The following is a 17,268-nucleotide window of genomic DNA, read 5'->3' on the forward strand; positions in this document are numbered from 1 at the left end:
AGAGCTATTTTTCTATTGAGACAATGAAAAACGGTTTTAAAAATGGCTCAAGAAGTGACATGCATTTTTACGGGGCATTCTTTTACGCGCTGTTTTTACAAACAGCCGTGTAAAAATAACGCCCCGTGGGAACGAAACGCCGTTTTTCCCATTGGAATCAATGGGCAGATGTTTGGAGGGGTTCAGCCTCCGTATTTTTAGCCGTTTTTCGTGGTGTTTACGGGCCGAAAAACGGCTGAAAATAAGCCGAGTGAACATACCCTCACTTTCCAGGATATGCATTAAATGTGTGATAGGTGCGGGTTCCAGATAACGGGGCCCCCCGACCCAAGTCCCGCCCAGTGAGAATAAACGGAGAGGTCGACCCCCGTTCTCCTACCTCTGGATATGCCATTGATGTGTGAGTTGGGAATACCCCTTTAAGAGTAGCATTAGGTCTGATGGTGCTCATTCCTGGCCCGCAATAATACTCTGCATGAGCAGGAAAGATCCATGTTCTTATACCCCTTAACATGCCGCTGAACGGAGGGCAGGACTTTAACCCCTTCTTATACTGCAGCATTAGCAATGTCATTAACGTTGGAGAACCTCTAAGAATTAGTGTAGCTACAAGGGGTGCAGCGGTGCCAATCACACGGGGCCTGGTGCTTGATATATGGCGCGTGGTGGGGGGTGTCTGTTACAGGTTTTGCATTGGGGATCAGGGGCTTTGTTAGGCCTCTCCGTATAACCATTTCTATAGAATATTTTTATCATTGGATTCTTTTAAACAATACAACAATTTTTATTGTCTCTTATTCAAATAATCCGCGAGCGGTGTCCAGTGCTGCAGCAAAGTGACGTTTAGGCCACAACAATAGATGTTCAAATTGCATAATTACAATAAATGATCAAAAACTCAACAACTCAAATCATCAATTAAAGAGTTCAAAGAATTGATTGTGTAGTTCTGTAGATGTGGCAATTATTGGTGGCATCATATGAAACATCTTTACATCTATGGCAGCTTTAGTAGTTCCCATAAACTTACAATTTTTTTCCACTTCATTCTTCGGTTCTGATACCACGTCTTGACTTGAAGCTGTGTCAACCCCAAGGCCTGAGCCAGGTCTAGCCTGAAGAATAAGAATCAGTCAGTACTAAGGGCAGAATGGGTGAATTTCTATGCAGTAAATGACCACCATATGCTGCCATGTTCCAGATGGTGCTCACAAGACTAAAGAAGTCATTTTCATTGGGAACAGTACGGCATTATTATTTCAGCACTATATGGCGCTGTTATCTGTTCATTATACAGTATTATTATTTCAGCACTATATGGCACTGTTATCTGTTCATTATACAGCATTATTATTTCAGCACTATATGGCGCTGTTATCTGTTCATTATACGGCATTATTATTTCAGCACTATATGGCGCTGTTGTCTGTTCATTATACGGCATTATTATTTCAGCACTATATGGCGCTGTTATCTGTTCATTATACAGTATTATTATTTCAGCACTATATGGCGCTGTTATCTGTATATTATACAGCATTATTATTTCAGCACTATATGGCGCTGTTATCTGTTCATTATACGGCATTATTATTTCAGCACTATATGGCGCTGTTATCTGTTCATTATACAGTATTATTATTTCAGCACTATATGGCGCTGTTATCTGTTCATTATACGGCATTATTATTTCAGCACTATATGGCGCTGTTATCTGTTCATTATACAGTATTATTATTTCAGCACTATATGGTGCCGTTATCTGTTCATTATACAGTATTATTATTTCAGCACTATATGGCGCTGTTATCTGTTCATTATACGGCATTATTATTTCAGCGCTATATGGCGCTGTTATCTGTTCATTATACGGCATTATTATTTCAGCGCTATATGGCGCTGTTATCTGTTCATTATACGGTATTATTATTTCAGCACTATATGGCGCTGTTATCTGTATATTATACGGTATTATTATTTCAGCACTATATGGCGCTGTTATCTGTTCATTATACGGCATTATTATTTCAGCACTATATGGCGCTGTTATCTGTTCATTATACAGCATTATTATTTCAGCACTATATGGCGCTGTTATCTGTTCATTATACGGCATTATTATTTCAACACTATATGGCTGGTATCTGTTCATTATACGACATTATTATTTCAACACTATATGGCGCTGTTATCTGTTCATTATACAGTATTATTATTTCAGCACTATATGGCGCTGTTATCTGTTCATTATACGACATTATTATTTCAGCACTATATGGCGCTGTTATCTGTTCATTATACAGTATTATTATTTCAGCACTATATGGTGCCGTTATCTGTTCATTATACAGTATTATTATTTCAGCACTATATGGTGCCGTTATCTGTTCATTATACGGTATTATTATTTCAGCACTATATGGCGCTGTTATCTGTTCATTATACGGCATTATTATTTCAGCACTATATGGCGCTGTTATCTGTTCATTATACGGCATTATTATTTCAGCACTATATGGTGCCGTTATCTGTTCATTATACGGCATTATTATTTCAGCACTATATGGTGCCGTTATCTGTTCATTATACAGTATTATTATTTCAGCACTATATGGCGCTGTTATCTGTTCATTATACGGCATTATTATTTCAGCGCTATATGGCGCTGTTATCTGTTCATTATACGGTATTATTATTTCAGCACTATATGGCGCTGTTATCTGTATATTATACGGTATTATTATTTCAGCACTATATGGCGCTGTTATCTGTTCATTATACGGCATTATTATTTCAGCACTATATGGCGCTGTTATCTGTTCATTATACAGCATTATTATTTCAGCACTATATGGCGCTGTTATCTGTTCATTATACGGCATTATTATTTCAGCACTATATGGCGCTGTTATCTGTTCATTATACGGTATTATTATTTCAGCACTATATGGCGCTGTTATCTGTATATTATACGGCATTATTATTTCAGCACTATATGGCACTGTTATCTGTTCAGTATACGGTATTATTATTTCAGCACTATATGGCGCTGTTATCTGTTCATTATACGGCATTATTATTTCAGCACTATATGGCGCTGTTATCTGTTCATTATACAGTATTATTATTTCAGCACTATATGTCGCTGTTATCTGTTCATTATACAGTATTATTTCAGCACTATATGGCGCTGTTATCTGTTCATTATACGGCATTATTATTTCAGCACTATATGGCGCTGTTATCTGTTCATTATACGGTATTATTATTTCAGCACTATATGGCGCTGTTATCTGTTCATTATACGGTATTATTATTTAAGCACTATATGGCGCTGTTATCTGTTCATTATACAGTATTATTTCAGCACTATATGGCGCTGTTATCTGTTCATTATACGGCATTATTATTTCAGCACTATATGGCGCTGTTATCTGTTCATTATACGGCATTATTATTTCAGCACTATATGGCGCTGTTATCTCTTCATTATACGGCATTATTATTTCAGCACTATATGGTGCCGTTATCTGTTCATTATACAGTATTATTATTATTTCAGCACTATATGGCGCTGTTATCTGTTCATTATACGGCATTATTATTTCAGCACTATATGGCGCTGTTATCTGTTCATTATACAGTATTATTATTTCAGCACTATATGGCGCTGTTATCTCTTCATTATACGGCATTATTATTTCAGCACTATATGGTGCCGTTATCTGTTCATTATACAGTATTATTTCAGCACTATATGGCGCTGTTATCTGTTCATTATACGGCATTATTATTTCAGCACTATATGGCGCTGTTATCTGTTCATTATACAGTATTATTATTTCAGCACTATATGGCGCTGTTATCTGTTCATTATACGGTATTATTATTTCAGCACTATATGGCGCCGTTATCTGTTCATTATACGGCATTATTATTTCAGCACTATATGGCGCTGTTATCTGTTCATTATACAGTATTATTATTTCAGCGCTATATGGCGCTGTTATCTGTTCATTATACGGCATTATTATTTCACCACTATGTGACGCTGTTATCTGTTCATTATACGGCATTATTATTTGAGCACTATATGGCGCTGTTATCTATTCATTATACGGCATTATTATTTCAGCACTATATGGCGCTGTTATCTGTTCATTATACGGCATTATTATTTCAGCACTATATGGCGCTGTTATCTGTTCATTATACAGTATTATTATTTCAGCACTATGTGACGCTGTTATCTGTTCATTATACAGTATTATTATTTCACCACTATATGGCGCTGTTATCTGTTCATTATACGGCATTATTATTTCAGCACTATATGGCACTGTTATCTGTTCATTATACAGTATTATTATTTCAGCACTATATGGCGCTGTTATCTGTTCATTATACGGCATTATTATTTCACCACTATATGGCGCTGTTATCTGTTCATTATACGGCATTATTATTTCAGCACTATATGGCACTGTTATCTGTTCATTATACGGCATTATTATTTCAGCACTATATGGCGCTGTTATCTGTTCATTATACGGTATTATTATTTCAGCACTATATGGCGCTGTTATCTGTATATTATACGGCATTATTATTTCAGCACTATATGGCGCTGTTATCTGTTCATTATACGGTATTATTTCAGCACTATATGGCGCTGTTATCTGTTCATTATACAGCATTATTATTTCAGCACTATATGGTGCTGTTATCTGTTCATTATACGGCATTATTATTTCAGCACTATATGGCGCTGTTATCTGTTCATTATACGGTATTATTATTTCAGCACTATATGGCGCTGTTATCTGTTCATTATACGGCATTATTATTTCACCACTATATGGCGCTGTTATCTGTTCATTATACGGCATTATTATTTCAGCACTATATGGCGCTGTTATCTGTTCATTATACGGTATTATTATTTCAGCACTATATGGCGCTGTTGTCTGTTCATTATACGGCATTATTATTTCAGCACTATATGGCGCTGTTATCTGTTCATTATACGGTATTATTATTTCAGCACTATATGGCGCTGTTGTCTGTTCATTATACGGCATTATTATTTCAGCACTATATGGCGCTGTTATCTGTTCATTATACGGTATTATTATTTCAGCACTATATGGCGCTGTTATCTGTTCATTATACAGTATTATTTCAGCACTATATGGCGCTGTTATCTGTTCATTATACAGTATTATTTCAGCACTATATGGCGCTGTTATCTGTTCATTATACAGTATTATTATTTCAGCACTATATGGCGCTGTTATCTGTTCATTATACAGTATTATTATTTCAGCACTATATGGCGCTGTTATCTGTTCATTATACGGTATTATTATTTCAGAACTATATGGCGCTGTTATCTGTATATTATACAGTATTATTATTTCAGCACTATATGGCGCTGTTATCTGTTCATTATACGGCATTATTATTTCAGCACTATATGGCGCTGTTATCTGTTCATTATACAGTATTATTATTTCAGCACTATATGTCGCTGTTATCTGTTCATTATACAGTATTATTATTTCAGCACTATATGGCGCTGTTATCTGTTCATTATACGACATTATTATTTCAGCACTATATGGCACTGTTATCTGTTCATTATACGGCATTATTATTTCAGCACTATATGGCACTGTTATCTGTTCATTATACGGCATTATTATTTCAGCACTATATGGCGCTGTTATCTGTTCATTATACGGCATTATTATTTCAGCACTATATGGTGCCGTTATCTGTTCATTATACAGTATTATTATTTCAGCACTAAATGGTGCTGTTATCTGTTCATTATACAGTATTATTATTTCAGCGCTATATGGCGCTGTTATCTTTTCATTATACGGCATTATTATTTCAGCACTATATTGCGCTGTTATCTGTTCATTATACAGTATTATTATTTCAGCACTATATGGCGCCGTTATCTGTATATTATACGGCATTATTATTTCAGCACTATATGGCGCTGTTATCTGTTCATTATACGGCATTATTATTTCAGCACTATATGGCGCCGTTATCTGTTCATTATACGGCATTATTATTTCAGCACTATATGGCGCTGTTATCTGTTCATTATACAGTATTATTATTTCAACACTATACGGTGCCGTTATCTGTTCATTATACAGTATTATTTCAGCACTATATGGCGCTGTTATCTGTTCATTATACGGCATTATTATTTCAGCACTATATGGCGCTGTTATCTGTTCATTATACAGTATTATTATTTCAGCACTATATGGCGCTGTTATCTGTTCATTATACGGTATTATTATTTCAGCACTATATGGCGCTGTTATCTGTTCATTATACGGTATTATTATTTAAGCACTATATGGCGCTGTTATCTGTTCATTATACAGTATTATTTCAGCACTATATGGCGCTGTTATCTGTTCATTATACGGCATTATTATTTCAGCACTATATGGCGCTGTTATCTGTTCATTATACAGTATTATTATTTCAGCACTATATGGCGCTGTTATCTGTTCATTATACGGCATTATTATTTCAGCACTATATGGCGCTGTTATCTCCATTATACGGCATTATTATTTCACCACTATGTGACGCTGTTATCTGTTCATTATACGGCATTATTATTTCAGCACTATATGGCGCTGTTATCTGTTCATTATACGGCATTATTTCAGCACTATATGGCGCTGTTATCTGTTCATTATACAGTATTATTATTTCAGCACTATATGTCGCTGTTATCTGTTCATTATACAGTATTATTATTTCAGCACTATATGGCGCTGTTATCTGTTCATTATACGACATTATTATTTCAGCACTATATGGCGCTGTTATCTGTTCATTATACGGCATTATTATTTCAGCACTATATGGCGCTGTTATCTGTTCATTATACGGCATTATTATTTCAGCACTATATGGCGCTGTTATCTGTTCATTATACAGTATTATTATTTCAACACTATACGGTGCCGTTATCTGTTCATTATACAGTATTATTTCAGCACTATATGGCGCTGTTATCTGTTCATTATACGGCATTATTATTTCAGCACTATATGGCGCTGTTATCTGTTCATTATACGGTATTATTATTTCAGCACTATATGGTGCCGTTATCTGTTCATTATACAGTATTATTATTTCAGCACTATATGGCGCTGTTATCTGTTCATTATACGGCATTATTATTTCAGCACTATATGGCGCTGTTATCTGTTCATTATACGGCATTATTATTTCAGCACTATATGGCGCTGTTGTCTGTTCATTATACGGCATTATTATTTCAGCACTATATGGCGCTGTTATCTGTTCATTATACGGTATTATTATTTCAGCACTATATGGCGCTGTTGTCTGTTCATTATACGGCATTATTATTTCAGCACTATATGGCGCTGTTATCTGTTCATTATACAGCATTATTATTTCAGCACTATATGGCGCTGTTATCTGTTCATTATACAGTATTATTATTTCAGCACTATATGGCGCTGTTATCTGTTCATTATACGGCATTATTATTTCACCACTATATGGCACTGTTATCTGTTCATTATACGGCATTATTATTTCAGCACTATATGGCACTGTTATCTGTTCATTATACGGCATTATTATTTCAGCACTATATGGCGCTGTTATCTGTTCATTATACAGTATTATTATTTCAGCACTATGTGACGCTGTTATCTGTTCATTATACGGTATTATTATTTGAGCACTATATGGCGCTGTTATCTGTTCATTATACGGTATTATTATTTCAGCACTATATGGCGCTGTTATCTGTTCATTATACGGTATTATTATTTCAGCACTATATGGCGCTGTTATCTGTTCATTATACGGTATTATTATTTCAGCACTATATGGCGCTGTTATCTGTTCAGTTTACGGCATTATTATTTCAGCACTATATGGCGCTGTTATCTGTTCATTATACAGTATTATTATTTCAGCACTATATGGCGCTGTTATCTGTTCATTATACGGTATTATTATTTCAGCACTATATGGCGCTGTTATCTGTTCATTATACGGTATTAATATTTCAGCACTATATGGCGCTGTTATCTGTATATTATACAGTATTATTATTTCAGCACTATATGGCGCTGTTATCTGTTCATTATACGGCATTATTATTTCAGCACTAAATGGCGCTGTTATCTGTTCATTATACGGCATTATTATTTCAGCACTATATTGCGCTGTTATCTGTTCATTATACGGCATTATTATTTCAGCACTATATGGCACTGTTATCTGTTCATTATACGGCATTATTATTTCAGCACTATATGGCACTGTTATCTGTTCATTATACGGCATTATTATTTCAGCACTATATGGCGCTGTTATCTGTTCATTATACAGCATTATTATTTCAGCACTAAATGGCGCTGTTATCTGTTCATTATACGGCATTATTATTTCAGCACTATATTGCGCTGTTATCTGTTCATTATACGGCATTATTATTTCAGCACTATATGGTGCCGTTATCTGTTCATTATACAGTATTATTATTTCAGCACTATATGGCGCTGTTATCTGTATATTATACGGCATTATTATTTCAGCACTATATGGCGCTGTTATCTGTTCATTATACGGCATTATTATTTCAGCACTATATGGCGCTGTTATCTGTTCATTATACGGCATTATTATTTCAGCACTATATGGCGCTGTTATCTGTTCATTATACGGCATTATTATTTCAGCACTATATGGCGCTGTTATCTGTTCATTATACGGCATTATTATTTCAGCACTATATGGCGCCGTTATCTGTTCATTATACGGCATTATTATTTCAGCACTATATGGCGCTGTTATCTGTTCATTATACAGTATTATTATTTCAGCACTATATGGCGCCGTTATCTGTTCATTATACAGTATTATTTCAGCACTATATGGCGCTGTTATCTGTTCATTATACGGTATTATTATTTCAGCACTATATGGCGCTGTTATCTGTTCATTATACAGTATTATTATTTCAGCACTATATGGCGCTGTTATCTGTTCATTATACGGTATTATTATTTCAGCACTATATGGCGCTGTTATCTGTTCATTATACAGTATTATTATTTCAGCACTATATGGCGCTGTTATCTGTTCATTATACGGCATTATTATTTCAGCACTATATGGCGCTGTTATCTGTTCATTATACAGTATTATTATTTCAGCACTATATGGCGCTGTTATCTGTTCATTATACGGCATTATTATTTCAGCACTATATGGCGCTGTTATCTGTTCATTATACGGTATTATTATTTCAGCGCTATATGGCGCTGTTATCTGTTCATTATACGGTATTATTTCAGCACTATATGGCGCCGTTATCTGTTCATTATACGGCATTATTATTTCAGCACTATATGGCGCTGTTATCTGTTCATTATACAGTATTATTATTTCAGCGCTATATGGCGCTGTTATCTGTTCATTATACGGCATTATTATTTCACCACTATGTGACGCTGTTATCTGTTCATTATACGGCATTATTATTTGAGCACTATATGGCGCTGTTATCTGTTCATTATACGGCATTATTATTTCCGCACTATATGGCGCTGTTATCTGTTCATTATACAGTATTATTATTTCACCACTATGTGACGCTGTTATCTGTTCATTATACGGCATTATTATTTCAGCACTATATGGCACTGTTATCTGTTCATTATACAGTATTATTATTTCAGCACTATATGGCGCTGTTATCTGTTCATTATACGGCATTATTATTTCACCACTATATGGCGCTGTTATCTGTTCATTATACGGCATTATTATTTCAGCACTATATGGCACTGTTATCTGTTCATTATACGGCATTATTATTTCAGCACTATATGGCGCTGTTATCTGTTCATTATACGGTATTATTATTTCAGCACTATATGGCGCTGTTATCTGTTCATTATACGGCATTATTATTTCAGCACTATATGGCGCTGTTATCTGTTCATTATACGGTATTATTATTTCAGCACTATATGGTGCCGTTATCTGTTCATTATACGGCATTATTATTTCAGCACTATATGGCGCTGTTATCTGTTCATTATACGGCATTATTATTTCAGCACTATATGGCGCTGTTATCTGTTCATTATACAGTATTATTATTTCAGCACTATATGGCGCTGTTGTCTCTTCATTATACGGCATTATTATTTCAGCACTATATGGCGCTGTTATCTGTTCATTATACGGTATTATTATTTGAGCACTATGTGGCGCTGTTATCTGTTCATTATACGGCATTATTATTTCAGCACTATATGGCGCTGTTATCTGTTCATTATACGGCATTATTATTTCAGCACTATATGGCGCTGTTATCTGTTCATTATACGGCATTATTATTTCAGCACTATATGGCGCTGTTATCTGTTCATTATACGGCATTATTATTTCAGCACTATATGGCGCTGTTATCTGTTCATTATACGGCATTATTATTTCAGCACTATATGGCGCTGTTATCTGTTCATTATACGGCATTATTATTTCAGCACTATATGGCGCTGTTATCTGTTCAGTATACGGCATTATTATTTCAGCACTATATGGCGCTGTTATCTGTTCATTATACGGTATTATTATTTCAGCACTATATGGTGCCGTTATCTGTTCATTATACAGTATTATTATTTCAGCACTATATGGCGCTGTTATCTGTTCATTATACGGCATTATTATTTCAGCACTATATGGCGCTGTTGTCTGTTCATTATACGGTATTATTATTTCAGCACTATATGGCGCTGTTATCTGTTCATTATACGGCATTATTATTTCAGCACTATATGGCGCTGTTATCTGTTCATTATACGGCATTATTTATGTAGGACACAGCAAACAACTCCCATCAAATGCACAATTATGTGTGCAAGATATATGACCTTGTTCACATGGCGCAAACAAAAAACGACATGTAAACGCGTCAAAAATTCTTTTTAAAGTACAGGCGTTTTTGATGAGGTTTTTGGGAGCGTAATTAGAACTCCCATTGACTATGGGAACTAGGCGCGCTTTATGCGCCAGGAATTTTTTTCTACACGGCACGTTTTTTTTAAACACGCGTGCGTAAAAAATAGGTGTTGTATGCACTACAATGCGTTTTCCCATTGATGTCAATGGGAAGCTTAAAGCATGCGTTTACGACGCGTTTTTCATCGCGTAAAAAGCGGCAAAAAATTGTTACATACATGCCGTGTGAACAAATCCTTATACTATATATATATATAGTACTGTTATTTATCATTGTATAGTTCTATTATTTGGACACTATTTGGCAGAAAGTGACACTGCCAAAACTATTTTCCTGAACTGAGATCCAACGTGGATTTCTGATAATATATTCGTTGGTTCTGAGCGGTTTTACTGTTACAAGATTTGATCTGACATTTCATTCACTGGAAGCCTGAAATTCCCCATAATAAATGTCTCCGTCTACAGCGGTTTCTCTCTTTTTGTGAAAATGCTTCTGATCTTGGGCATGTGGGTAACAGGCGGACCGATTGATCTTCAATACCGAGTACTTGTGCCAACTGAGATGCCAGAGCTGTATATGGGATTTGGCCATGCTTCGGGCTGACATCACCATGCAGCTGGGGAACCGTTTAAGCCACAAACAGCTGGAGTGTAGTCAGGTTGGCAGAGAACGCGGACGGAGCAAAGACATTGTCTGTTAAAACAGTCTGAAATTAAAGTGAATGACTTATTGTCAGAGGGGCCTGCGGCTGGGGGAGGAGGACTGCGGACATTGCCGCTTATCTGGTAGGAGAAGCCTTTGAACCTATGACGTATGGGGTCCGTAGTACATGTCCTATCTCCCTGCACACGACCGTAAAAACACCCGTTATTGCGGGTCGTAATTACGACCCGCAATAACGGGCCCATAGACTTCTGTTAGCCACGGGTACCTTCCCGTTTTCTCACGGGAAGGTGCCCGTGCCGTTAAAAAAATAGAACATGTTCTATTTTTTCATTTTACGGGCCGTGCTTCTATACTTTATAATGGGAGCACGGCTCGCAAAAGCGGCCGGCTGCCCGTGCCCGGCCGTGCTCGTAATTACAAGTCATAATTACGAGCACGGTCGTGTGCATGAGGCTTCTACGGCCCGGACACCTTCCCGCAAATAGCAAATATACAGGAGGGTGTCCGTGGTCAATAGAAATTAATTAATCCGTAATTGCGGACCGTAATTACGCTCCGCAATTACGGACAAATCTACGGTCGTGTGCATGGCGCTGAATTATCTTACTATACAAATAAACACTCCACTGACTATAGATCCTGCACGGTCTGAAGCCACTGCAAATAATGTCATGTGACGGGTCCAGGAGCTGCACATGTTCTTACCGGTCTGGAGTGGACAAATATTTCTGCTTCTGGAATTTCTTTTCTAACCCCATGAGCTGACTTTCAGTGAATATGGTTCTGCTACGACGCGGCTTCTTGACACGCGGAGCTGTTTGTTCCAGTTCTGATTCGCTGCTTTGTGGAGCTTCGCTGGCTGGCGTCTCAGAGCGTGCGCACGGCGCAGAGAGATGTGCAGGAGACAGAACCTGGATGGGTGAGGAGGAAGTGGAGGGGACCATGTGGCTGAGCACCCCGGGCTGGCGACTGATGACCGAGAGAAGAGGATATGATCGGAGCGGTGATGAACCTGTCAATGTCAACACAGAAGGGAAGAGTTTAGAAAGGTCCGTCCTAGAAAACACTGAACTATGAATGTTACAGAACTTTACTAAGCTTCATCATTGTATAGTGAAAATTCTGTAACTTTCTAATAAAATCGGTTTCATTTCCTCACTATTTTCAAGATCTCTGCTTGCTGTCCACGATTGGAAGCATTCTTATTAACATTCCATAGCTCAATAATCCTGTGCAGATCTAATACTTCTCACAGCTAAGGGTTTGTTTTAATGCATCAGTCTTGACCAGGCAAATCTGCAGTCCGGAGCAGCACTATTGGTGGGGCCGGCACGGAAAGCCCTTATGCTGGTCAGCGTCAGGATGTTGTGTGCGGTGGCGCCTGGTGGTGAAGAGGACCCAGGAGCGGTAAGTATAATTTTTCTGAGGTAAGCAGTCTGGACTCCAGACATGTTACCTGTACTGATCAGCTATGTGAGCGGGACTAGGTCAGGGCGGGTTTTCAGCCTCTGAATAAAATAAGAATGTTCCTGATCATTGACAGCAAGCAGAGATCTTGAACATTGATAAAGCTTTATTTACATATAAGATTTACGAATAGTGTTGTATCGTTCGCCTGCTTAGTTTGCGACAAGTTGTTTTTAATTGTGTGATTTATTAATCCGGCGCGTCTGGTAATAAATGTGTTGTGGCGCAGCATGTAACCGCCCTGGCGAATTCTGTCACCTACCGCAGTTTCTGTCCATTTTGCTATTTTGCAGCACGGCCCGGCGGGTGTAACAAATGTTTTCAGGATAAATCACACGTCCATGTATAAATAAATGTAAAAATGACGCTATTTGCTGCGTTTTTTTTATGCAATTGTGTTTTTACCACAACATCTGAATACACCGAAGAGAGAGAGGAGACCAAGAACAAGTCTACTGACAAATCAAAGCAACAAACACCCCCCCCCCCAAATAAAAATAACAAAAAAAAAAATATATATATATATATATAAAAAGAGCAAACAAAAAAACTTTGCTGATTTTGAAAAATGCAAACAAGCCACAGGAGAGACGTGCGCTCTAAGGGTCTGTTCACACACCTATTTTCGGCCGTTTTTCGGACCGTAAACGCCCGAAAAGAACGCCTCCAAACATCTGACCATTGATTTCAATGGGAAAACGGCGTTCTGTTCCGACGGAGCGTTTTTAGCTGCGTTTTTTTACGCATAAAAATCGGCCACGAAAAAGAAGTGCAGGACACTTCTTGGGATGTTTTTGGAGCCGTTTTTCATAGAGAAAAAAGCTCCAAAAACTACCGTAAAAAACGCCGCGAAAAATGCAGCGAAAATCGCAAGTGGCACAAAAAATTTCTGAAAATCAGGAGCTGTTTTCTAGAGAAAACAGCTCCTGATTTTCAGAAATTTTTTGTGCCACTTGCGATTTTCGCTGCATTTTGAGACGTTCTTGACTCTGCGTGTGAACATATCCTTACTTGAGTCCGGCTTTGAGCTGGTTTAGTTTGCCACAAATATTTGCACTAGAAAGTCAAAAACTAGGTCAAGCCAAAATCACGGCCATTTTTACAGGTTCTTCCTGGCGCACGCAAATAATAAATCGCATGCCGGTAACGTGCGCCACAAAAACAGGCACACGACATCACAGAACCGAGGCGCAGCAAGAACAACAAATCTGCCCGCCGCCTCTGACGGTTCACATGGCCTAGCATGTATTATAACTTCATGTGATCCAAACGTGACTTCACTATGGAGAGGACTGATACCCCCCCCCCCCCCCGCGTCATCATTCAGACGAGCGTAATACTCGTCCGTGTGCGGTGCGTAGAAATAACTGACAGCACACGGACCCATGCAAATCAATGGGGCTATTCACACAGGTGTTGTTTTTCACGCAGCGCGTGTCCGTTGTTTGAATCTCCCTGCATGTCCTATATTGCTGCGTTTTTGCGCACCTAGTTGCCCATTGAGGTCTATAGGTGCGTGAAAACCACGGACAGCACATGAACGACATCCGTGTGCTGTCCGTGTTTCACGCATCAGATACAAAGAAAAGCAGAGAAATAAATGTAAAAAAAATGTAAGTGCTTGTATGAAACGCGTGGCACACGCAAAGCGCGTGGACATGAAATGTAGGAAAAACGCTGCGTTGTTTACACGTGCAAATACACGCGCGTCTGAATGTAGCCTAAGGGTATGTGCACACACGGAGTGTTTTCAGGCGGATTTGCCTTGAAAAATGCCTGAAAAAACGGAAGAAGACGCCTACAAACATCTGCCCATTGACTTCAATGGGAAACATGGCGTTCTGTTCCGACGGGGCGTTTTTGAATAGTTCTCCGCAGTTGTTTACAGGCCTGACACTCGGGATCCAGCTCCTCCAGCTTTGAGGATCTGCAAGGCCAAACAAGGAACACATTAACGTCTTCCAGCACTGAAGGGGTTAATCTGCCAGAACTTTCCCCAGGGCAAATACAACCTGTTCAGTTATGGAAGTGAAGGGGGTGAATTTGGGAGATTAATGGATGTCACTTTTTGGCAGATTGATTCAGTGAGCAGCCAAAACACTGTACACAGAGAGCAATGTGAAGTGAGGGAAGAGTGCAGGCAGCTACATGGCACTACACGTCCACCGACACAGCACCGCAACGCAGAGGACTCGCAGCCATCTCCCTGCATGGATAATACACAAGCGTTTATTATAGCCGTGCAGTCCATGTCCGATCACACGCTACATAGACAGGGTATGTTCACACGGCAGCGTCCATAACGGCTGAAATTACGGGGATGTTTTCAGGAGGAAACATCCCCGTAATTTCAGCCGTAACGGCATGTGCAGGCGCTTGAACGCCGCGTCCATTACGGACGTAATTGGCGCTGCTTTTCATTGGAGTCAATGAATAACGGCTCCAATTACGCCCCAAGAAGTGACAGGTCACTTCTTTGGCGCGGGCGTCTATTTACGTGCCGTCATTTGACAGCGGCGCGTAAATATACGCCTCGTGTGAACAGACAAACGTCAGCCCATTGCTTTCAATGGGCAGATGTTTGGAGGTGTTTAGCTTCCATTTTTTCAGCTGTTTTTCTGGGGCGCTTACGGCCCGAAAAACGGCTGAAAACAGCGTGTGAACATACCCTTAGTTGTATCTCAAAAGGTAAACATTTTTTTTTTTATAAAAACCAAGTGTACAGATAATGTAGATCTTACCTGCAGTCCTATGTAACACCACAGATAACACAGTGATAGCTCTCTGAGTACAGATAATGTAGTAGATGTTACCTGCAGTCCTATGTAACACCACAGATAACACAGTGATAACTCTCTGATTACAGATAATGTAGTAGATGTTACCTGCAGTCCTATGTAACACCACAGATAACACAGTGATAGCTCTCTGAGTACAGATAATGTAGTAGATGTTACCTGCAGTCCTATGTAACACCACAGATAACACAGAGATAGCTCTCTGAGTACAGATAATGTAGTAGATGTTACCTGCAGTCCTATGTAACACCACAAATAACACAGCGATAACTCTCTGAATACAGACAATGTAGTAGATCTTGCCTGCAGTCCTATGTAACACCACAAATAACACAGCGATAACTCTCTGAATACAGACAATGTAGTAGATGTTACCTGCAGTCCTATGTAACACCACAGATAACACACAGTGATAACTCCCTAAGTACAGATAATGTAGTAGATGTTACCTGCAGTCCTATGTAACACCACAGATAACACACAGTGATAACTTTCTGAGTACAGATAATGTAGTAGATGTCACCTGTAGTCCTATGTAACACCACAGATAACAGTGATAACTCTCTGAGTACAGGCAATGTAGTGGTGTTACCTGCAGTCCTATGTAACACCACAGATAACACAGTGATATACTCTCCGAGTACAGATAATGTAGTAGATGTTACCTGCAGTCCTATGTAACACCACAAATAAGACAGTGATAACTCTCCGAGTACAGATAATGTAGTAGATGTTACCTGCAGTCCTATGTAACACCACAAATAAGACAGTGATAACTCTCTGAGTACAGATACTGTAGTAGATGTTACCTGCAGTCCTATGTAACACCAGAGATAACACAGTGATAACTCTCTGAGGACAGATAATGTAGTAGATGTTACCTGCAGTCCTATGTAACACCACAGATAACACACAATAATTCCAAAGCTGGATTAACACAGCGATTTTGGGGTGTATTGTAGATGTTTGCTGTTAGCCTGTAGGGGAATATGAATATCTCCACACACAATATTGTTTTACCTGCAACTCAACCCCCGAGAAACTCCCTGTGTACTTAACACTTCCTAGAACTTTTTAACACAAGCAGCAACGTATATAAACCGGCTTTGCATTTTGTATGTGCGTTTGCCACTCTTTCTAGGAGGGAAATACCACAGAGTGATCAGATGCCGCAGTCATTAAGCAGCAACATTACTGTATGGGCACATTCACACGTGGCAGAATTGCTGTTGAATTCCGTGGCGGACAGTCCGCAGGGGAATTCTGCAG

General features: G+C 38.4%; 2 protein-coding genes across 5 annotated transcripts in view; one reads left to right on the forward strand and one right to left on the reverse strand.

Annotated features, from left to right (window-relative positions):
• The window catches only part of ARHGAP32 (Rho GTPase activating protein 32), a 523,871-nt gene that overhangs the window by 178,494 nt on the left and 328,109 nt on the right, over positions 1 to 17,268 (forward strand). The window lies entirely within an intron of this gene.
• BARX2 (BARX homeobox 2) overlaps positions 1 to 17,268 on the reverse strand; it is a 53,735-nt gene that overhangs the window by 913 nt on the left and 35,554 nt on the right. Inside the window, exons 2-3 of the mRNA XM_075839155.1 lie at positions 12,440 to 12,746; positions 1,031 to 1,115 (exon numbers count right to left, since the gene is read on the reverse strand). Of these exons, the coding sequence (XP_075695270.1) occupies positions 1,031 to 1,115; positions 12,440 to 12,746 (392 nt within the window). The remainder of the gene's footprint in view (positions 1 to 1,030; positions 1,116 to 12,439; positions 12,747 to 17,268) is intronic.

This window comes from Rhinoderma darwinii, chromosome 10 (assembly GCF_050947455.1).
Source record: "Rhinoderma darwinii isolate aRhiDar2 chromosome 10, aRhiDar2.hap1, whole genome shotgun sequence".
NCBI classification, from domain to species: Eukaryota; Metazoa; Chordata; class Amphibia; order Anura; family Rhinodermatidae; genus Rhinoderma; species Rhinoderma darwinii.